Here is a 23,377-nt window from a genome sequence, read left to right on the forward strand (position 1 = left end):
CAAGCCCACTACAGATCCTTTTTTCCCCCATGGAATTGGTATAATGAGAAAAGATAGCCTTTTCTCTTCACAGATAAAGATCCAAATTGCATTTTATAATCTGACAATTATGTAGTTTGATTTTTTTTTAAATAAAACAGATAAACTCTCCTCCCTGTTCAAGATGAGATCTTAGTTGTTAGTGACAGCTGTTAAAATCCTGCTAAAAATAGATATGGTGTCAACCACTAAAAAGCTAAGTGCTCCTGTGAACCACAAGCAGAAAACAAATGAGGTTTCTACTGAATTTGTGGAAAATCTGTGAGCATCTTGCATGTACCACGAAAGGTGCCTTATTCTTCCAGCAGCCATCGCTGTCTGTAACACAAGGGGAATGGAGGGGATCAGATGACTGGTATTAAGACAGAAGAATGGTATATTCCCTCAATTTTATTTTCTCTCTTCTTTTTGTCCCCAAAAATATAATAAAAAAGGTGATGCAACACAAAGACTGAGGCTATCTCCAAGCATTTCAGATGTCTTTTTCATTTACACCTTTGCCCTGAAGAAAAAAAAAATCAGGAAGAGTAAAACAAAAAAAGTGCAACCAAAACCAAGTACACTGATACTATAAACTAACAAAAAAATAGTTGTTCTGTCTACATCAGTTATTAATAGAGCAGCTAATGTGCATAGGTGCTTTTTTCGTGGCTGTGATTTGCCAGGTTCCTCACAGAGTTGTGTGGAACTTTTCTCTGCCTTGGAATTGCAGCCTCCAATCCATCCACAGTAGCTCTGTTCAATTAATAAATGAGCTGTATTCTAAACCAGATGCATGACATGAAATGAGTAAAGAGAGAGAGAACACAATTGTTCACATTCAATGTTATAATATATCTCAGTAGGTTCCTCCTTTTTAGCTACATTATGGCTAAAAATAGAGCACTAGTGTAGGCACAGTGAAATATGATTTGCTTCCAATAATACAGTAAACTAATTGTGAAATTAAGCTATTGAATGTGCCGTTATCTCCGAGTCTGGCCTCACCAGCACTTTCTGCTTCCCTGTTTAACATTTATCAAGTTACCCACAAACTTTGACGGATGCAAACAACAGCTGATAAAATATCACCTTTTCCAAGGCCCCGATCCTACAAAGACTTCGGCACAGGTAAAATTCCCGGCGAGCAGCCCTTTTCCACGTTTAAAGACTTCACTGAGGCTATTAAAATAGGGCCAAGTTTTTCCTCCCTCCAACGCCTCGTTTTTTCCTTAAAGATGTTTAAATGAAGAGACATTCAATGCCTTGAACTTAAAACACAATCAGTTTCAAAAGACCTTAGCCACAAGTGAAATATTAATTTAAAACCAGCATCGCTGTTAGCACCGATTTTTTGTGGTTTTATTTTTTTTTTTTTCGTTGATGCCTGAAATCGGAGCAGATTTGTCCCACCGCAGCCCGGTGAGTGCAGCGCGGTCGCTCCCCCTTCCCACCCGTACCCCCGGGACCCAAGGGCACAGCGCGGGGCAGGAGGGACCCGGTTCCCCCCGCCTGGCAGCAGCGGGGATGAGCGGGACGGAAGGCGCAGGCCCGGCGCGGGCGAGGGGTTGCAGCCTCCTCCCGCAATCCTGTCCAGGGGCGCTCCACTCCCCGCAGCCCGCCCGGGGGCCGAGCGGGGCGGTCGGAGCGGGGAGAGGAGGGGTGTTCCGCCGCCGCCGCCGCCGCCAGGGCCGGGAGAGACGCTCCGCCTGGGGAAGGGCACGGGGAGACACTCCTCCTCCCCCGCCGCCCGCCCTGCCGCCCGCCCTCCTTCCCTTCCTCCGGCGGCTCCGCGAACCAGGAACCGCGGCGGCGGCGGGCTCCGTGCGTGAGAAACCCCGCGGCGCCGGGAGCCGCCGGGAGCCGCCGGGGCGGGCGGCGCGGGAGGGGGCGGCGGGGGCGCTGCGAGGGGCCGGGCAGCACCGGAGGGGGCGGGAGGGGGGGGGAGAGGAAAAAGTTTACACCCTCGCCACTCTCCTCCCTCCTCTTCCTTGGTGGCGCAGATGGGAGTTTTACCTGGAATGACATAAGTTTGCTTTTTTTTTTTTTTTAGAGGGTTTGTTTTTTAATTTTTTTTTTTTTTTGGAGGGTATCTCCCTCCCTCTCCGCCCCCTTTTCTCTACTCTCCCCCCCTCCCCAAAATCCCTTTTCCTCCCTCGCCGGTGCTGGATCCACCCCCCGCTCCCCTCCGCCGGCGGGCGAGGGTGTGACCCGCGGGAACACCCACCCACCTAGGCGTCCATGGTGGGAGCTGTCCGCCGAGCTGAGCCGAGCCGCGGGCACCCCGCCTGCCGCCGCCGCCGCAGCCCCCTCCTGCCGCCCGGCCGCGCTCCCGGCGCTTGCTCCGCGTACTTTTTTTTCCTCTTTTTTTTTTTTTTTTCTTTTCCCTGGGTGGTGGTGCGGGCTCCCGGATGGTTCGCTGCCAGTAGCCGGGGGCCGCGCCTCCTCCCCCCGCCGCGCCACCATGTCGTAGGGGAGGTGAGTGCAGCGCGGAGCCTTGCGCGGGGCGAGGAGCGGCGCGGGGGGCAGCGGGGTGGGTGCCCGACGCACCGTCCGGCGTATCCAGGTCACGGCCAGTCCCGTCCCCATCCGTGAAAACTTCGCGGGAAGGACACGTCCATTGCTCGGCAGCGCCCGCGGGAAAGCGCGGCGGCGGCGGCTGCTGCTCCGCGGGTCACGCCGCGGGCGCTGGGAGTCGCCGCCTCGGCCCGTGAGTGCGGGTCGATATTTAGCAGAATAGGAGAAACGAGAGGGGCACGTGACACCCCCAAATCCTGGGGATGTTGGCGCTTTCGCCGTGACTCTGGGGTACAAACCCCGCAGCGCACGCAGGTCCCTGCGGGCGCGCACGGGCGATTGCGGGAGAAGGTGCGCGGTGCCCGGCGCTGCCGCTGCCCGGCGGGCTCAGCCCCCCGCCCCGCTCCCGGCGGCGCCGCTGTCACCCTGCGGGGCTGCGGAGCTGTCCCCGCCGGGCCGTGGGCGCACCTGGGGGCCGGGAGCGGGGCTCTGAGGGGCCGCTGACCGGGGACTGGGGGCGGTATTTAGGGAGCGAGTTGGGAGCGCATCGCCTGAAAGTTTGCTCGGCGGCTTTTTTCTTTTTACGCTTGTCTAGGAAAAGGGTATTCCTGCAGCCGGGACGCGGGCGCCGAGGGGGACACCGGGGAGTGGGAGGTGGCAGCACCCCGGAGGCAGGGGTCGTCCCGGCGGCGGCTCCTCTGATCGCCCCTGGGCGGGGGGAGGCAGCAGGCGGGGGCGCCCGGCGGGATGCGCGGCTGCCGCGGAGCGGAGCCAGCCCGGCGGGGAGCGGAGGACGAGTCCTTGAACCCTCCCGCGCTCCGCCGCCGTCGCTCCGCTCTTTTTTTTTTTTCCCCCCTAATTATTTTTATTAATTTTTTTTTTTTTTTTTTTTTTTTTGTTAAATCACCGCTGCACCGGCACGGTGCGCATTCATGCGCCCGCTGACAGGCGGAAACCCCGGGCGGGCGGAGAAGGCGATGCCCGGCCCTGCCGCCGGCTCGGCGCGGGCACCGGGCGGGGGCGGCCGCGCCCCGCGCACCTCACCTGTCCGCGGGGGACCCCCCGGGCCGCCGCCCCGCCACCCCACCCACGAGGGTCTGCCGGTGGCGGGCGGGGGGACCGCGGCGTGCGGCGGAGCGCGGGGGTCGCGCGGCCCCTGCGGCTTTAAGGAGATGCGTTTCCCAGCCTGTGTCGCAGCAACTTTGTATCAGTCATGTCGCCCGGCGGGTGAGTGACGGCGCGGCCCGGCCAATGGCGCGGCGGGACGGGCCCGGCCGCGCGCCGCTCCGCGCCCCGCCCGCCAATCGGGGCGGGCGGCGGGCGGGACGTAAACTTGAACTTTATGTGGGCATGTGACATGTTTTTAAAGGACTTGGCACCTTTTCCCGTCCCCTCCCGGGTGCCGCTCCGTGTCACCGGGCGGCGCGGCGCGCCTCGGCCGGGCGGGCAGGCGGGGGAGGCGGGCGGGAAGCCGCGCCGCCCGCCCTGCCGCTCCGCTCTGCGCCGCCCTCCGCTCCGCTCGGCTCCGCGCCGCGCCGCGGGGGCGCGGGGGACGCGCTCCGCCGCAACAGGTACCCGGGGGCGGGGGGCGCCGCGACCCGCAGCGGGAAGGTGGGGCTGGCGGGGTGTGGCGGGAGGCTCTTGGCACTGGGAAACCCCCGCTTTGGAGGTTGGGGGAGCGGCGTTTGCACGGGGCGAAAAAAGCGCTTTTTTGCATCGCTCGGGGGTCGGGCGGCGAGGAGAGAGCACAGGAGAGGCGGGCTCGGCCGAGAGCGGGTTTGGGCTCTGGGATCCCGCCCCCGCCGCGGACTCCTGGGATGGAGGGAGGGAGGGAGGGAGTGGGCTCCCCCACGCGTGACAGCCCGGATTGCACCTGCGGGGAAAGCAGACAGGGGCGGGGGTGGTGGTGGTGGTGCTGGGAAGGGGTGCAGAGCGGTGCCCGCTGCCCGGGAGCTGCGGTGATGCTCCACGTAGCGTAGGGTAAAAATAGGAAAATAAGCGTGCGCGCTGCTTGCGTGGGTGTTTACACGCGTGTGTGCGTGTGAGAGAGAGCACGGGGGGAGCAGCCCCCGCCGCGGGGACCCGCGCCCGGCGCCACTCGGGGTCCGTGGGCGGCGGTGCCGGGGCTGCCCGTGCCGCCAGCCGCGCTCCGCTGCCCTGGAGAAAGCGGGGGAAACCCCAGCCCGGCGATGAAACTCTCGTTCCCCTGGGCAGTTTTCTGTCAGCGAGGTGGCTGGCAGACGGTGAAACTTAGAGAAAATTTCGTTTACGAGCACCGAGAAATAAGAAGTGTGTGGCCGCTTGAGCCATCAGTTTATTTTTTTTTATGAAACTGGGTTTACTTCAGATTTTCCCGTATCTAGGTGACCTTTTGGTTGCAGGGATACCAGGTACCATTTGATTTTTTATTTGGCTGTTGCTGTGAGACTGGTTTCATGCCTGATTGATTGGAGACCTGTGCTGCAGAGGGCTGTGTTTGTTGATATGTTTGGGGTGAAATACGTAACTCGAAGTGTCTAAGTAGCTCTTGGGGGAGGGAGTCTGGAGAACCTGCTATGCTCATAATATATCTTCCTTTGCAAAATACCAGATATAGATAGTCTTGGTTCCAATAAGCTTTTGTTGTGGTCTGTGGATGTTTTAGCCCACCGTCAAATTTGTTTAGTGAAAGTTAGTAAAAAAGGCATGTCTGTGTAGTAGGTGAAGTGTGGATACCGTGGATAAATGTGCGAGTCAAGTTGGAATAAGTTCTGCTTAAAAGAACAAAACCAAACCCTAATGCCAGCAGCAATCTGTGAGATGATTAATTCGGTTCTGGTATCCACTGAGGCGCTTGGAGGTGACAGAAACCAGCACTCCTAAAAAAATCTTTTTGTTGCTGCATTTACGTCTGTCATTTTAAACAGAACTTGTATCAGGCCACAAATAATCTCTGCTGGTTTTTGGTCCTCTCGTCTATATTTACCAGCCTCTGGAAGTGCAGGATCAGGGCATTTTCCATTTTTTTTTTCTTTGTGTGACCCAGATTTTTATTCACTGAAGTCTTAAAGTATGCTCACCTATTGATTATATATGAAGTTCGAATTTTACTGCCATGGGAGAAGTTGCTACAAAGCTCAAGTACTAGTGTAATGTTAGGCCTATAACTGAGATTTCTTGGTACACAGTGGTTCTGCTGGTGAGGGTTAAAATTCACTTACATCCTAATTTTAAGCCTTAACTAAGTTTCCTGGTTTTCAGAAATGCGGGTCACTCACAGCTGCGATTGATTTCTCTAGGAATTAGACTTGGTCAGCACTTCAGTCAGGGGTAGGTGATTATTTGGGAGTGACTTTATATGAAATTAGGCACTTTTGTCTGAAAATTTTAGACTATAGGAATGTGATTTGATACACACTATGATGTCAGACACATGATTCTATGTTCTAATAAAATTTGTGCTTGAGGGGAATGTAGGCATAGGGCCATAGTTCTAACTAAAGGCAAAGAAGTATTCAAGTAATTCATTTTAAGGTTCTTTGTTTTTATAATTTTGCTTAAAATAGTGTTGTTAAGTAGTGTTCAGTAAAGAGATTAAACACTAAATTAAATATTGAATACATTCAGAAAAGAAAAAATATTTGCTTGATATTGTAGCTGCTGGCACTTGAGTTTCTACAGTTCTAACGATACTGTGAGCCAAATCCTTAAAAAATTAAAAATTGTCGTTACTTTTATGTGATTTTTAGATTATTGGAGACTAGGTCACGCATTTTGCACCCTGCCTTGGGAGGGTGGTAGGTGAGATGGGAGGGATTTTTTTTAGGGTCCGTTTTAGAACAAGGTTTACTTTTCTTTATTTATTCCTCTTGCCATGGAGGTTTGCAGAATTTGCAGAATTATGGATCCATTTAGTAGCCAGGCATCCCTGCCTAATCTGGTCCCCTTCCTCTGTGGCAGAAACGTTTCCTATTCAACTTTTGCTCTACTTCTCTCCCCTCTCCATGTCTCCTTGTATAAGGAGGTAGTATAAGAAGTTTGTATAGCTGTGAAGGGGCAAGTCAACTCGCAGCCCCTCAGAACCGCTGCTTCCTTCTAAAGCATCTTATGTTATGCTGGATGATGAGGACTATGAAGAGAAACCCCCGTAGCACACCAACCTCCCTTGCTTTGCTGTCCCTGTAACATGGCAGTGGAAGGTACTTGGAGGAGCAGAGCTGTGATGAGCAATTTCCACAGGGTTTACATCCCACCACCATGTCCTCCTTCCAGGACCTCTCTGGATCCCCTCCTTCCTTGTTACTCCCTTCCTTTTTTTCCTTCCGGGTCTCTGGGTGAGGGACAGCCCATGGTGCTGCTGGCACTGGCCATGGGGCTGCGGCCAGCGAGAGTGGGCGGTTGTTGTGCTGACCTTGCTGAGCTGTTCCTTTTGGGGCAGGGCTGGGAGCAATAATTTGGGTGTTTCCTAACTGCTGAGCGGTTTTCTCTCTGAACCCGTGGTGCTGTCCTACCCATGAGACCTTTCCCCTCAGTTTGATTGAAATTGGACAAATGCTTGAGAGATGATGGATGGGGCAGGAAAATGGGACTGGCAGGCAGACAGAGAGGAGGATAGACAGAGAGAGCGGATATGCCTTGTTTCCTTAGGAAATTAGGAAATTTCCTTAGGAAGTCACACTGTCCTGTCATTTATTAATTTTACTTTTTTGTATATGTCTTTGCTAGTTATGGAGACAAAAGGATACCACAGCTACCCAGAAGGCTTAGATATGGAGAGACGGTGGGGTCAAGTTTCTCAGTCTGTGGAGTATTCTTCCATAGGTGCTGGAGAGCAGACTGATGACAGTAACTACATGGAGATTGTCAACGTAAGCTGCTCCGCCGGCTCTTTTGCAAACAGCAGCACTCAAGGAAACAACAAAGAAAAACCTGAGCTACTCTCCTGCCTGCAGCAAGACAACAGTCAGCCTGGTCTTCTCCCCTCTGACATCAAGACTGAAACGGAGTCGAAGGAGCTGTCAGCGACGGTGGCCGAATCCATGGGTTTATATATGGATTCGATAAGAGATGCCGAGTACCACTATGATCAGCAGAACCAGGGGAGCCCAGGAAAGATCTACCAGAATGTGGAGCAGCTGGTGAAACTCTACAAGGAGAACGGCCATTGCTCCTCTCCCCTCCACAGCGCCAGTAGGCCCTTGAGGTCTTTGATGTCGGACTCTGGGAGCACTGTGAATGGTGGTGCCATGCACACAATTGTCAAAAGCCCTATCATGTGTCAAGAGAAGAGCCCTTCGGGCTGCAGCCCTCAGAACATGGCCTCCTCAGTGTGTAGTCCTGCAGGGGTGAACTCCGTGTCCTCAACTACTGCAAACTTTGGGAACTTTGCCATGCACAGCCCCATCGGCCAGGGAACCCCTCTGTCGCGCTCGCCGAATGTTGAAAACCGGGGGTCTATGTTGCACAGTCCTGCACACGTCAGCAACGTGGGGTCTCCGCTTTCCAGCCCTATAAGTAGCATGAAGTCACCGATTTCTAGTCCTCCCAGTCACTGCAGCGTGAAATCTCCCGTCTCGAGTCCCAGTAATATCACTATGCGGTCTTCTGTGTCCAGTCCTGCGAACCTGAACTCCAGGAGCTCCATTGCCAGCCCTTCCAATGCCAATAATAGGTCCACTCGTTCTAGTCCAGCGGTTAGCACTGTGGGATCGTCCATCTGTAGCCCTGTAAACAACTCCATAGGATTCCCAGCTTCTAGCACGCCAGTGGGACCTAGCAGAAGCCAAGATACCGTTCCTAGTCCAGAAACAAAAGACAAGGGTCCTCAAGAACTCACGTTTCCTAAGATGGAGGAAATGGAGAACGCCATCTCCAACAACAGTCAGATGAACCTTGTTCAGTTCATAAAACCTGAGCCAGACGGGTCGTTCGGCAGCGCCTGCATTGGTGACAGCAGCAGCAAAATAAACTCAGATTCCCCCTTTTCAGTACCAGTGAAGCAAGAGGCAGCCAAACATGCTTGTTCTGGTGCCTCTTTTAAAGGGAATCAAACAGTAAATCCTTTCCCCTTTACAGATGGCTCATATTTTTCTTTTATGGACGACAAAGACTATTACTCTCTTTCTGGGATTTTAGGACCACCCGTTTCTTCATTTGACGGAAATTGTGAAGGTAGCAGTTTTCCAAATCCAGGCCTACGTGTGGGGATTAAGCAGGAACCTGACGATGGCAGCTATTACCAAGAAAACAGTATACCATCTTCTGCCATTGTGGGTGTAAATTCAGGTGGACAGTCATTTCACTACAGGATCGGTGCCCAAGGCACGATATCCTTGTCGCGGCCGGTTGCTCGAGAGCAGACATTTCAGCACTTGAGCTCATTCCCTGCTGTCAGCACCCTCGTGGAGACCTGGAAGTCCCATTCAGAGTTGGCATCCAGAAGAAGTGATGGGTATCCAGTTCTAGAATACATTCCAGAAAATGTGTCCAGGTGAGCTGGCAAATTTCTTCTTTTTTTTTTTTTTTCCCCTTTCTTCTCCTCCATTAAACAAACAAGGCGTGAACTAAGATGGGGACCAGGGTGGTATTTCTCAAGCTGATGTGTAATTCTTGGTTTGAATTTCAGTTATTATCGTTAAATTTGTTGCTGTCTTGCTGGTTTTTATTCTGCCTTTAATAAAAACAAAGTGCTGGCTCTAGTATTTAAGAAGAACATATTATATTCTATTGTTATTAGGTTTGAAGGTATAGCTTTAATATGTTTATGAGCTCTTACTACTACAAATGTTGTTTTTCCCATAATGAGAGCTTAGTAAAATTGCTCTCTTGTGTCCTATAATAGTTATTCTTCCTTAGCTAGTGCTTGAATGTGTTGTACCTCAGATGAAATGTTGAGATGAGGATAAGAAAATGATAGTGCCAGGAATCTGTTTTTGTAAAGAAGTATGGTTTTATGTTTCCACCAGACTTTAACTGGTTAAGTTTAAAAAAACCAAACATTACAAGCCTGTGGCAACGTATTATTTCTGTATTTTAACTGTAGGAACATTTGGTTTGTATATATAGAAAAATGACTCCAGAAGGAGGAGGGCTGTTAAAACTTGATGCATTTGAAAGAGAGAAATGGATAAACTAATCTCACTTTTCGTGGAAGAGAAATATGCTAGTGTCATTTGATTTTGAGTTTCTTGGCTGATTCACGGACACAAGCAAGTGTCCGTGTAGCTCACCAGGGAGGTTTACTTTCATAAACCCTGTAGTTTCATAGTCAATATTATAAGTTATTAGGCCCTCTGACATCGTGACAGAGTTGAAATAGTTACGTAGTCTCTTCGTGTATCCAACAGGGTCCTGAAGGCTTTTGCTAAAGCTCCAATAGCTGGTAACAGAGTTGCATTTACCTTTCTCAAGTATTTTTTTCTCCTCATGAGATGTGCAGGTGCCGTCAGTGAATGAGGCATCTGCCTTATTCTTGGAGTGGAGTGAAGAGGGATGCGTGGGGTTTTCCATATTTGTATGATACTAAATATTTCTGAAAATACAGTGTCACAGTGAAAAACATAATATCTAAAACAATGGTGCTTTTGAGGAGTAAAAACAGCCACTGAGGTAAAAAAAGAGTTTAAATGCTTTATCCTCATGTCTGTCCAGCACTTCTAGAATCTCCTTATCATTTTGCAAGCCATACCTCACTTTTTCTTTGGCCATTTCCAATATGGTCTCTAAAAATGCACTTTTTAATATATCTTTCTCAGGTTTAAAGGGCTGTATCCCACCATCATGCTGAACTTTGCATGTAGCTGGATATTTGTTATCATCCAGTCTTGGCTTAAATGTACTTTCTTGGATCAAGGAAGATGGAGTTACTGTTTTCTAGTTGCTTTACCTGATGAAATTATCGTAAATTGCATTATTTATATAGTGAGAAAAGTTCGCCAGAAGACTGATGGAATGCCTGAAAAGAAAGACCCAATATTTTACTGCCTTTGTGGTTGAGCATTGGTGCTTGGGCAAGTAGCTCCTGCCAGCTGTGAGAGCTCTTGTGTGACTAAAAGCTTGTGCTGAGTCAAGGTTGTCATCCATTGCAGGGGCAGGCACAAGAAACAGGGAGATGCAGGTAGAAGCAGAGTTGTCACCAATAGCTGTGTTTTGAGTGACAGTTTCTCATAAGGCTTTTGAAGGAGTCTTCTGGTCTGACATTAGTCCATGGTAGCTCTAGACCATGGATAATCTATGTCATCAGACTTGGTGATGACACAGGCTCGATATGATACACTTTCCTGTCTTTGTTCTCTAAGCTGGTATATGTAGGGTATGCAGGTGAATGTAGCTGTTAACTTTGCAGGATTGAAGTCCTGAAATTTTTAGTGCTCAGAATTGTTACGTGTGGAATTCTGTTTAGGTGATGGAGATCTTCAGGATTGCGACACTTCAGGCATCCTGATCTGTACTTGAGATTAGGACATGTGTCATCCTTTCAAATCTCTTAACTCAACCCCATTATTTAACTAAATGTTGTTCTTAATCTGCTTGGCAATGGCTTTATGCCAACAGTTGCAGCTGGTCACCTGTGCAAAGCCCTTAAAATTTTCAAGGTAAATTGATGTAGAGATTGTTTTAGCAGTGCAGATTTGAATGCGGGGGTGCCTGCTTGAGTTTGTCTGCTGATGAGACAAGTCATAAAGAACCAACGTAAGATGTCACGCATGTAAAAGCTCGCTCTTGCTGTTGAACCTCAAACTGATCTTTACTTATTATTTTTGTGCTGTGTTCCAGCTAAAACGGAGGAAATCATGCTCAAGTTAGTTAATGCTCTAAAGTGTTGTATTAAAACATGCATAGTTTAAAACCATGTCAGATCCAACATCCCAAGGTGGGTTTCAGCTGTCCCATGTCCACATGGTTGTGGGATTCCAAAGTATCTCTTCCCTTCATATGTCAAAACAGCAGCATCACGCCTCGAGATCCAAATCAGGTCCTTGTTACTTCTAGTCAGGTTTTTTCTGATGTGTCGAGCATATCAGGCATCATACATTTTGCAGACTTCTATAGCATATGATTAACCCTTTGAAATCTGCAATATTTTAAGGTTTCTGGTATTCTAAGTCTTCATCCTTTTTCAGGTGTATGTATCTTTCAATATAAATTGCTGTAAGCAAAGATTAGGTGAAGGGAAAAACTAGGCTACATGGTTCTCTAAAGCCAATATATAACCAGCATGGAATATATCTTGTTAAAGCAGCATTATTTTCTAAACCTTGATGTCATACCCTTTCTGAACTGCTTCAGACTAGCAGTTTACATGGTGAAAAGGAGTGGCCAAATGAAGACATGTTTTCATGTTGAGAATGACTCTTTAGAATAGTACTGTAAAAAAAAAAAATATTTTCCTATGAGGATATCACTTTTCTTCAGTTACATTTGCTAGTAGTGTCTAATAACCATAGCTGAGCATTTAAAATGCCTTGCTACCTTGTTGACTGTGCCAAGCACTCACTGTCAACTAGAACATTTGTCTTTTTCTCCTTAAGTTACTTTTATTAGATATACACAGTTATGATTTTGTTCTTTTTGAGTTAGTAGTAACTTTGTTTTATAACATTGCAACTTGTGGTGTTTGGGGAGTGAGAGCCTCTTAAGCAAAACCAAGTTCCCTTTTATTCCCTTTTAAATTTTTTTTTCTGCTAATACACACGCAGAACATGTCTTTGTTTTTGAAAGATTTTTGCATGTTTAATTTTTAATAAAGGGTGAATCATGCTTGTCTGTCTGTGTGTATAGATTTCCACTCTCCGTGAAAGGTGTTTCTAAGAAATAATGGTTTCCAAACTAAATGATAGCAGAGTGGTCTTGAAAAAGAAGTTGTGTCTAATTGTGTGATGTCATTGATGAAAAACCTACACTAAGAATTCAGATAAGATTTCACTTCAAGGTGATTAGTGCTCATCTGAATCAGGGTACTAGCCTAAACCTCATGGTCGTGCCAATGTGATTTTCAAAATGGCCTAGGAAAATGTCATGGTTGCTTGAAACAACAGTAAATATTGAGGAGGATGACCTTTCTGCTGCATTAGCTCTCACCTAAAGCTTCTTCTGCAAATGTGCCTTTTCCCTCTAATTTCCATATTAACTCATATATGTACACATACATACTCGCTTTTCTCAGTGGTTGTAGTGGAAACAGAGGGCAGATACTCCTACTTTAATTTTTTTCCTGGCAATTCCACTGGTGTAATCCAGTGTGGGAAGAATTCACAAAGTTTGATATGTTGTTATTCAGAAAGTTTAGTATTTTAACATAAATTGGGTATGTTTATCTATAATTGTGTTTCAATTGTTGTCATTCAAACAAGAAGATTTAGAATCTAATTTATGTCTGTTAAAAGAAGTTGAAAGATTGTCACTTCTTGGGGTTTATGGTGAATTTTTTGATCAAACATTGACAATATTTTATGGACTTCTTATATCTATCTGTTCCTGAGCCATTCACATGAATCAGTATTTTTTTTATAGACCCTACTTGAAACAGCTCCCAAAAAAACCCACCCCACTCAACCAAAAACCAAAAAGCAACCTGACAACATGATCTTCACTTACCTGTAACCTTTATTGACTTGAATAATTGATTCTGGTTAAAATCAGATTTCAGGCTATTGCGAGTATTTTTGTAAATAAACTTTTATGTTAAATATTATCTAGAATAGTCACTTATCAGAATTATACCTGCCAGGAAGATAAAGGTCTGGTAAATATTATTTTTTGAATTTGTGAATGGCCTTGACCTCTGTTTGTTTGCTGACGGACTTTATGAGAAAAGGACCATGCTGTTAAAATATTCTCCATGCTTGGCAGGGCTCTTTTCCCCTTTAGCTTCCCTCAAATTTACTGTGCAAACTTCTTTCACAAGTGATTCTTTAATAGCATAGACCGTAGCCTTAAATCTGCATTTTTTCTTAATTTCAGTTTGGGAATTAATTTCCTTAATTTCAACTTGGTTTTCTAGGTTCTTGTATAATTTTGTGTGATTTTTTTTTTTAACAGCTTTGGGTATAATCTTGATGTAACAGAGACCTCTGCATATTCTTTATTTCTCACTGAAGAAGTTAGGAGTCTGTATTAATATGTCAGGCGAGGAGGTTGAAAGGTTCTCCTTGGCATACCAGCATGCATTGAACAGCCTCAGACTTTCTACAGCTTTCTTTGTTGTTATTTTGGTGAGGGTGCTGGGTTTTTGTATTGTTTTTTATTGAGGAGTTCAAAGTCTGTGTAAAGTATTTTCACGTAAAATGTGACTGCTAATGATGCCTTATTTTCCCTTAAAATTATACACATCAATTGACTTCTGTGCTGTGACAGTGAGAAGTCCACATGACTGGAAAATTGTATTCCATAAATGAGTGGGTCTTCCAAATCTGAGGAAATAAGAGCTCTGTTGTCAATCCGTGTGCCAGTATCTAGGGCTTGGTTGTTTCTTTTTGTGTGGGGGTGAGTAATGTTATATATTACCAAAACATTTCGATTGATGGTCGATATCACTAAACTTTGCAATACTTGGCTGTTGGAAATCAGTTTGCCATAGTTCATTCTGAGAGTAGCTAATAGTTGTTGCTTGGTTTTTATATCGCTTTTGGTAGCACGGAATCTCACTATGATATCTTCTTTTGATGGTGTTCTGAAAAAGGGGAAGGTGGGGTCGCCTTCATGCACAGATTTTAGCAAGCACAAGAAATTTTGATTATCCATTTTTCGACAGTGTACAGGGATCAGCCCATTTTCATGAGGACTGGAAGACACATCGATATGTACTGTATGAAAACATGCCCATCCTATTTTATGGGGTGTGTGCTGCAGTTAGGCAGGTAAGCATGCACAGGGGTTGCTGCAGCAGATTCAGTACTCGTGCAGTACTCCTGTTGTCTGCAGAGGGAGTAAATTGTTAAGTTGTGGTTCAATAACCTGTCCTTACTCAGCCAGCACTTAACATTAATGGAGCTACAACCTGCCCAGATGAATCAGATTTCTAGATACTTATTGGTGCTTTGCTAATCCCAGGCTTCAGTAGTGGTTGCTGTTGGGTATCATTTGTAACTGAACAGTACAGTTTTTGCAGTGGTGAAGTACTGTGTTGGGCCCTGCCTTGTCTGCTCTCCTCTGGTTTTGCCCTTTGATTGGGTGTGTTGTATGTGAGTGCCAGGTCTGGTTCCTGATCAGTCTGAACCTCTAAAAACCAACAGGACAGTGAAACTTCGTGAGCAGTGTGATGTGATCTGGATATGGGAACAAACTGAAGGGATGGAAAGAGAAAGGAGCCTATGAAATATCCTAAGTGCACCTTTCTGCTAAAAGATGTGTTGTCAAGCCATAATCCTAACGCTTATATTTTAAAAGGCGGTTTCTCTTTTTTAACTGTGTGTCTTGAGTCTTTGAACAGAGTTGTAGGGGCTGGGATTAATAATGGACTTACTTGACCAAAACTTCTTGGAAAACAGTGGAATGACTGTTTTAAGTCTGTGATTTCAGATTTAAGATTTTAGAGGTCAGAAAATACCCCAGTTTAGGATTAATATAGAAACCATGACTTTTTCTCTGGAAAATGTGTCTTAAAATATGGCCGTATAAGAGTGATAAAAATGGTCCAACGAGGAAACTAAAAAGAGCGTGCGAAAAACAGGTATTAAATCCATCTAAGTTTAGTACTTTTATCAGCTTTCACATGCAGCTGGTTGCTACACAGTGCTTGGTGCTCAGCATATGAATTACTTTACTTCAGTTTCCTCTGAGTGAGAGATCTGTGGAGGAAAAAAAACCGAGCAGTATTTCCATCGTGTGCAATTGACCAAGTTCTTGCAGCGTTATTGGGCACGTTTGAATGCACCCTAAATAGACCATGGCATGATTTGACTGCTCGCTGCCCTACCAGTGTGAACTGCAGGGGAAGGTCGCTGTCTGATGGGTCCTCCGAAAGCCCTCTCCTGCTGGAGCCACCTTGGCTTGGTTGCTGGAGGAGACAGGCTGACCTTGGGGGAAGGCATGTTTTTCGCTTTACGCTGCAGAGGAAGGGATTGCAGGTCAGGAAGTCCCTGTTTATCCATGCCAGCAGTTCCCAGTGTAGCCTGCTCCAGTACCACTGCTGGCAAAAGGAACAGCAGCATCTCTCTCTCCCTCTCTCCTTCTGCGTGGGAGGAGGCACTCCCTTCTCAGACTTGGAAGCAGGATGCGTGCGCATCCTTAGTAATACATGTCTTTCTCTTCAGGAACCCTGGAATTCTACAAAACCCTGAGAGTTTATGTACTTTCCAGACAAAGTTTTCAGATAAATTGTCTCTTTAGATGGGAAGCTTTGTGACCTTGTTTGGGGTTGTTTTATCTGGTTTTGTTGTTTTGTTTGGTTTTCCAGCTGAGGCTTATTAATGTGGTTTAGCAGAGCTTTGTGATGTGTTTTCTGAAAGGAAGTGATCTGGGGGTTTCCCTTTTTCTCTGATTTCTTTGCTGAAATCAATGCTGAAGGACTTAGAAGACAAAAACCACCCCCACTCCCCCACATCCCCCAGAACCCTCTCCCAAAGCAAACACAAACAAACAAACAGAAGTGCAGAAAACCAAACTCATGCTGTTCATTCTGGATTCTTAAAAATATAGGTAACACTGGTTGTATCTATTCAGTATGTGAACAAGGATTTTTGCAAGACACTGTTTATTTACTGAGTTGTATTATAGCAAAAGTTCCCACATTGCTGGGTGGTCACAAGAAAATGAAGTAGAATTTTATTTCTTTATCTTAAACAGTGAATTAAGCTCCTGCAATTAAATTAGAATGTGTTGTTAGCTGGTTGCTAAATTAAATTTTGCAAAATCTGCAGTCTCTAAACTGCGTATTGGCTTCCTGAACAAATTGATAACTTAAATTTCATATTGGGAGGTGGGGTAACTTAGGCTTAATATGGTATTTTTTGAAGAAGAAAAAAAGTAAACTTTGGTTAGAACACTGGAGCAGAAACAGAATCCAGTATTTGTGGGTAATAATGTAAAATGGCTTATAGGAATTTGTACGCTCCCCTAAGATGCATGAGTACGCTGCTGATTGTGGTTAGTGATAATAATAGATCAAAGAGTTAGAGCCCTGAGGTTAGAAAGCAAATTTCAGACTAATTGCTGAATGTTTCTGACAATTTTTATATCACTTCACTCGTTTCCATTCTCTCTTCTGAACAATACTTTCTGCTTGCATCTGGAGGTAAAATAACTTTTTGAATGAGCTTTCAGGCTAAAATTTGGACTCAATATATGAGTCTTTTCTATTGCGCTTTTCATTCCATGTCTGCTTTCAAGAGGTGTTATCCCAAGTTTCTAAAAGTGGCAGCTTTATAAACCAATTCCATAGCAATTAGGTTTCTGGAAAAAAAGCAAATAAAAAACCTTTCCACGTTTAACAGTGTTTTCTGAATCTTTTGGGTTTGTGAGAATATCTTAATTCCATTTTTGTGTATGTGTTTGACCATGTCAGGTGCATGTTCAGTTTTAAGTCTACAAAACAAACACGTATTTTAGAGGTTTTCTTTTGTGCAGTGTAATCCATCTGTGGTCTTTTAATCACAGGTCAGAATTGGGAAGTAAGTAGCTGTGTTTGTCCTGACTAGCATTTTGCCTGTCCCAGCTGCTGAACTGTAGGGTCTCACTGACTTTTTTGGCAATGGTTTTCTGACTACTGTGTTATGCTGACATCATGCAGTCCTGCAAATCCTGTTGCTACAGTACTTAATTTCTTTTGTTCTCTTCTTCTGTACCTGCCTCAAAGGGTCAGGATGGTGCAGGGAAACTGTCCCGGTCTGGGCTTGGGAGTTCCCCAAGGAGATTGGAGCGGTTACAAAGCAAAGTAGTGCTCTGCTTAATAATTTTTTACGTCATGCTTTGCTTCTTGATGGTGGATTCTGGCCATAGAGGGAAAGGGGGCTGAGAAGTTTGGCTGGCATGGGAAGGGCCCGCGGCCCTGCCATGCCCCTCCATCCCCGCCCGCTTGCGCAAGGCGACCGGGTCCGTGTACCCGTGTGAATGCGTCACCTGGCGTGTCCTTACCCAGACCTGTGTTCTCCGAGCCCTTTGGAAACCTGGTTTCACAACTGTCGAGACCCAGTTTACTCTGGCAGTGTCTCACCTTGAAAAATCAATTGTGTTTGTGTCTTTAGCTCTCTGTTAGTGCTGCTGCGGGTAAGAGAGTGAGGAAGGGACTCTTTTCGTAGTATCATGGAATGGTTTAGGTTGGAAGGGACAAGAAAGATCACCTAGTTCCAACCCTCCTGCCAGAGACCTTCCACTAGACCAGGCTGCTCTAAGCCCTGTCCAGCCTGGCCTTGAACACTTCCACAGGTGTGGCATCCACAGCTGCTCTGGACAACCTGTTTCAGTGCCTCACCACCCTCACAGTAAAGAATTTTTTCATAATGTCTGATCTAAATCTACCCTCCTTCAGTTAAAGCCATCCCTCTCCCCCGTGCCCTCCCTTGTTCTATCACTGCATGCCTGTGTAAAAAGTCCCTCTCCAGCCTTTGGTAGGTGGTTCACCACATTCTCCATTCACATACAGCCTCTTGTCTGACAGGAGCAGTGCTGGAGGTAGGACCTGGTCTCCTAGTCAAGCTTCATCTAGGTCATTGCCCTCAGACTAGGAGCAGGAAAGGGATTGCTTCTGGAAGTACCTTAAGGTTGGGGCATCATGACAGCAACGTTTCTTTTCTCTCAGGAGGCACGAGTTCAAATATGAGCTGCTCCGAAAGGTCGGAGATCTCACTTTTAGTGCTGCTGAAGACTTGTCTCTAGAAACCTGTCATGCACTTCAGCATTTTTGAAGACTGGAGTGCCAGGGACCTTGCAAATGAAGGTGGGCGGGAAATTTGCACAGTTTCCAGGCAGACTATCTGAGCTGTCAGCTTCATTATTTTAAACTAAATTAAATTTGTGCTAGAGAGTGCAGTATGTTGGAGCAGTTAGAGAGCTCTTCCTCTAATGGTAGCTTTGGAGATACTTTGCTAGACATAACTGTGTTAACTTCCAAACTCATTTGGATAAAATAAATTAAACAACTAAAACCTTGCACAGGTGTGGGTCCTGGGATAGGGGAGAACTTCCTGGAAAAGTTCAAGAGTCGTCTTGAAGACAATATACTTTTATGTTTGCCATTTCTAAGGCTCAAGGTCCATTCTTTTTTATTGTTTGGTAGAAATTGAGCACGTGTCATCGCTTCTGGACCACTGCACGTGTCGCTTGCCGTAACTGGCAAGAAGTCTTGTCCCAGACTTAGGCACAGTCCTTTGTTTATGTGTCTGTCCACGTCCTTACATTTGGGTAGTAAACCTGCTCTCTGAAGCTGTGTATGGCAGTGGACTCTCTGGGCACCCTGAGCCCAGCAGGGAGAGAACAGGATGCCCTGGGCTGCAGTGAAGGTTCTTTTCCCCCATTTCTTCAGAATTGCCCCCCAGCTAGTAGCCTGTTTGCTTGGATTTAGGGTACCTCATGTTTGGTTTTGAGCACTAAGGCTTTCTCAAGTTAATAATTAAAAACAAATATTGGCCAATAAATATTCCTTAAGGATAAGAAAAAGTTACTGAACGTGACTGACTTGTCAAAATTCTGCATAGAACCTTTGTTGCAGACTGCCCTGCTGGAAAATGCGTGAAGTAAACCCACATTGCTGCAGAATTAGCTCTACAAACCCTGCACAGCTTTACCATACTCTTCCTTCAGATACACAGTGGCAAAGCAGAATAATTCCAATTGATACCATTAGGATTTTTAAATCCTTATTTTAATCTGAATCTGTGTAAATTAGCTGGAAGATGAACAAAGTGTGTGGGGGGGTTAAACGTGTCAGCTTCTGCTCAGTGCATGGAAGTAAATGTTGGAAGTGGTCCAGAGCTTTATGACTGCTGCCAACTAATGACATAAGATAATGTTGCAATGAAACAATGCACTTGATTTGCACTTGTTTCCCAACTAACCTTTCTGATTCTTGAGACTGCTTGAAATTTGTGTTTCTGGAGATTTGACAGTAAAAAGGAGATTAAGCATTGAAAATTTTGACTGATTAAATGTGCGGTAATGACAACTTCAAACTGCACATGCAGATAATAAGATAAAGAACGGTTACTCGCTTCGTATTAAACCCATTTGGTGAAAGAAGCAAGGAGGATGAGTGTTTTGGATGGACATGTTATCTTAAAAAGGGAAAAAAGTCAGAGCAGCTAATGTATATAGAAATAGAAGTGAAAACAGTGAGTTGCTGATTTCCTTTTTTTTTTTTTTCCTGGAACTAAAACTGCATCCATTGTGGGTCTTTCCTAACATAAACACAAATTAACTGCAGAAGGTTACTAATAGACTTAGTAGGGTTTTGTTAGCATTTTTTAATTGGATGAGAAATGTGCTTTTGAAGCGAATCTTCCAGTTGCCACCTTCTTCTGTGCTGTGGTTCACATCATGGGGCAGCTGAGAAGTGAAAAAACAGATACTTCTGAGCCAGCAGGGGATGAAAAAAGTGCTCCAGGAGCCACCAGTGGCACTCCAGCCTCTAATGGCTTTTGTCCATGGGACCCCACTGGAGCTGGCCTGAAGCATAACCCTTGTGACACCTATAAATGGGTGGTGGATACTCAGGACCGACCACTCCTCTCGATAGATCTCCTATCACGCCCTTCTGCCCGTAATGTAGGTGCTGCCTCTGTGCTAATTGCATTTTCACCTGTTAGCTCAAGCATCTGTAATTGCAAAAAGATCCAGGGTTACCGGCAGAGGAAATTATTCCACAATAAAATCGGAGGCACCGTTTTCAGCAGATGTGTTTGTTCATAAGTTGTGTCCAGAATGAGCAGAGTACATACTTAGTCATCCTTCACAGCACTCTAGAAATCCTAAAAACAGCTGAATTAAATCCTGGAAGTAGGAAGTGAAACTGAAGTGACAAATAGGCTGTATGCTTTTTTTTTTCATTAAGTGAATTTTACTTCTCTTCAGCTAGATATGGTTTAAGGATATTCTGATATTTATTACACTACTAATCTGTAAAGGCAAACAAAATTGTTTTGATTATGGGCAGCTGCCTTAAGTATTTACAAGCAGCTGTAACTTAGGCAAACTAATTTAACAACTTACAATTGTAATTTTGGAGAAAAAAACCTGCTTTGTGGATCAATAATTTTTTGTAAAGTAAACCTATTGATTTGCAGCTAATTGTATATTGTGGATGTCTGATAAATTAATTTTAATATGAGGCTAACTGAGTTGACTAGGTGATGTATTTGTGGTTGTAAATGACTTACAGTCATTAAGTCTATTTATAAGATAGCTACAGGAAAAAAAAAGAGTTATAAACCTATCTTAATTTCAAATGAATCAGCACTGTAATACCAGGATGCAGATGAGGTTTGAGCTCATAAGAGGGACTTCATGTTTTTCTTATTTTCATACCCTCCATACTGTGATGAACAAGATACTCCATGTCCTCCACTATTGTTCCATGTCCTTCCACCTGTATTAGCCCTTTCCATGATCTCAAGATGCTTCAGGTTCTGCTTGCTTCAGCACTAACACCTGATATTGTGCTTATTAAAAGAAAGTCTCACTAAGGTTATAGGAAGGTCCATGAAGCCGACTCTGTTGGTGCACAGAAGCCAGGTCCTCCATCTGCCAAGCTCCTGTTCAAAGCTGGAATGCTTTAAAACATAAGGAGATGGCAACTCCAGCCGTGGTTTTGGGGGGATAGCAGTGGTAGGGATCAGTAGATGTTCCTGGGGACTTCAAAGTCTACACCAGTGCCCGCAGTGTGGATGTTTGTAGTTCTTTCTAAATTTTGCTTGAGGTACCTGAGGCTTCAAGCTTGTGCTGTGTCTAACTCTGTAAGAAACTGAGTTGCTGCCGATTGGAATGTATATTGGCTTTTTTCCATCACGTGGCGTATCCCAAACACGGAGGTGATATTGATTTTGGCATGACTTAAATCAGTAATTTAGTACAAGTGAACGCAATTTTCATGCTGAGCGAAAAAAAATTATTTGAGACCAAATAGGAATGAGCTTGGGATCAGGAATGCAGAGGAATAAGAAATATGATCTAATGGAAAAGAAGAGAAGGATTATAGGAGCAAGGAAAATAGCAGGCACAAGAGGATATAAGCTTCAGCATAGTGTAGTAGGTCCTAGGAAAACTTTTGATTTTGTCTGACATGACTAAAAATTAAGAATATTCAGCATCTCATCAGTTAGGTTTACAAGAAATAGGTTTGACTGATTTTTACAGATATATTTCATGGAATCAATTTGAAAGACAGCAGTAAATACAGAAATGTTTCCCATTTATTGATTTTGGTACAATCTAGCCTTTTTCTGATGTTTCTCTTAGGCAGATGAAGGTACTGTGTATCTCTGTACTAGACATGAGAGTCGATGGTGAAAATTTGTTAAATTACCCACGGTTCACAGAAATGTAAAAATAATCTGTCATTTGTAGAAAACTTTATATTAATGTTGTAGCTTTTTTTTTTTAATTAAATACACATAAACACGAGCAGCAGAGCAGAACTTTGTTACTTTGTTTGCACTGCCTGCAGTGTCCAAAATACCCATGCTGTTACAAGTCCTGCAAATGTAAGGTAACTACATATCCAACTCTTAATTATATTTCTATATTACATCAGCTCTGTGGATTAGGAAAGTGAGATGTCAAGAGTAAATTTAGGTTGGGGCTTCTCCGCCAAGTCTCTAATGCTCCCACCAGTAGCTTAGTATGAATGAGTCTGTTTCTTTAAAGGCTTGAAATAAATATTGAGTAAGGTTTCCTAGCAACATTTGTAAGGTTAAGTAAAAATCAGATTTGCCAGGTATTGCTTCCAAAGTGCACTAGTCTTTCTGTTTCAAAATTTATACTTTTGATACATTATCTGCAGTGTGAAATACTGAACAGAATCTGGTAGGATTGCAAATAGATAATTTTTCAGAATCATATGTTCAAGGGCAAGTCGGCTGAAATATTGTTCTTACTTTGGGACACAGATTTTCTTTGGCTGTATATTCATACTGTACTTAAAGTAATGGGGACCAACCTTACTGACTTATGCAGGTATTGGCTATACGTATATGTGTGTATGTATGTACTAAAAATACAAGAATAAATGACACTAGGTATTTTTACTGTTTAAACCTGCTAAAAAAAAAAAAGTTCTTGTTTATGGTTGGTTTTCTCACAGTAAACAAAGAAATTATAGGCAAGTCCAAACTGGTCTGATGAGTCTGCAGAGGTTTTAGGTACAGATTGTAAAATCTCTTACAGAAATCTTGATTTTTCTTCAGCTTTGATTTATAGTGACAGGAGGGAAGATCATCCTGAATACTTTCTCCAGTGACATAAAAGTAGAGGTTTCATGCTATTTTAGTCTGTTCAGTAAATTGCATGCAAGGGTCTCCACAGGTGCTTTGGGATGTGTAAGGGGGTTGTGTTTGGCTGTTGTATACCTGTTCTGGGTAGGATAGTTAGGATAGAGAAACACATAAGGCTGAAATTTAGGGTAGCCGAGGACAGACAGATAGATAGGTAGATAGGTAGGTAGGTAGATAGATAGATGGATAGATAGTAGAGGGGAGAAAGGAATGGAAAAATTTGGTTGGCTGCTTCCAGTCCTAAGTTTTTGAGTCTATAAATAGAGTCTATCAGAATATTTCTAGTTAGTTCTGGGGAAAGTCAGCTGCTGTGCTGGGGATTGGCTGTGATCCCAGAATGAGGAGGGGAAGGAAAAAAAAGTATGATAGGAGGCCTATTGAAAATCTACCAACTGACACCAGTGAAATTGAGAAATGGGAAGATCCTGTTTTTGGGCTTCAGT

General features: G+C 44.9%; 1 protein-coding gene across 3 annotated transcripts in view; it reads left to right on the plus strand.

The window, feature by feature from the left end:
- Nucleotides 1-2,407: 2,407 nt before the first annotated feature.
- The window catches only part of NR3C2 (nuclear receptor subfamily 3 group C member 2), a 208,653-nt gene continuing 187,683 nt past the window's right edge, over nucleotides 2,408-23,377 (plus strand). For 2 of the 3 annotated variants that reach the window (XM_017820117.1, XM_017820118.1), the window contains exons 1-2: nucleotides 2,408-2,496; nucleotides 7,240-9,004. In XM_017820117.1, coding sequence (XP_017675606.1) covers nucleotides 7,242-9,004 — 1,763 coding nt within the window. In that variant the 5' untranslated portion in view covers nucleotides 2,408-2,496; nucleotides 7,240-7,241. Of the gene's footprint in view, nucleotides 2,497-7,226; nucleotides 9,005-23,377 lie in introns of those variants that run through there. The other variant, XM_017820116.1, reaches the window with a different exon arrangement.

This window comes from Lepidothrix coronata, unplaced genomic scaffold, assembly GCF_001604755.1.
Source record: "Lepidothrix coronata isolate B3197 unplaced genomic scaffold, Lepidothrix_coronata-1.0 Scaffold79, whole genome shotgun sequence".
Lineage (NCBI taxonomy): Eukaryota > Metazoa > Chordata > Aves > Passeriformes > Pipridae > Lepidothrix > Lepidothrix coronata.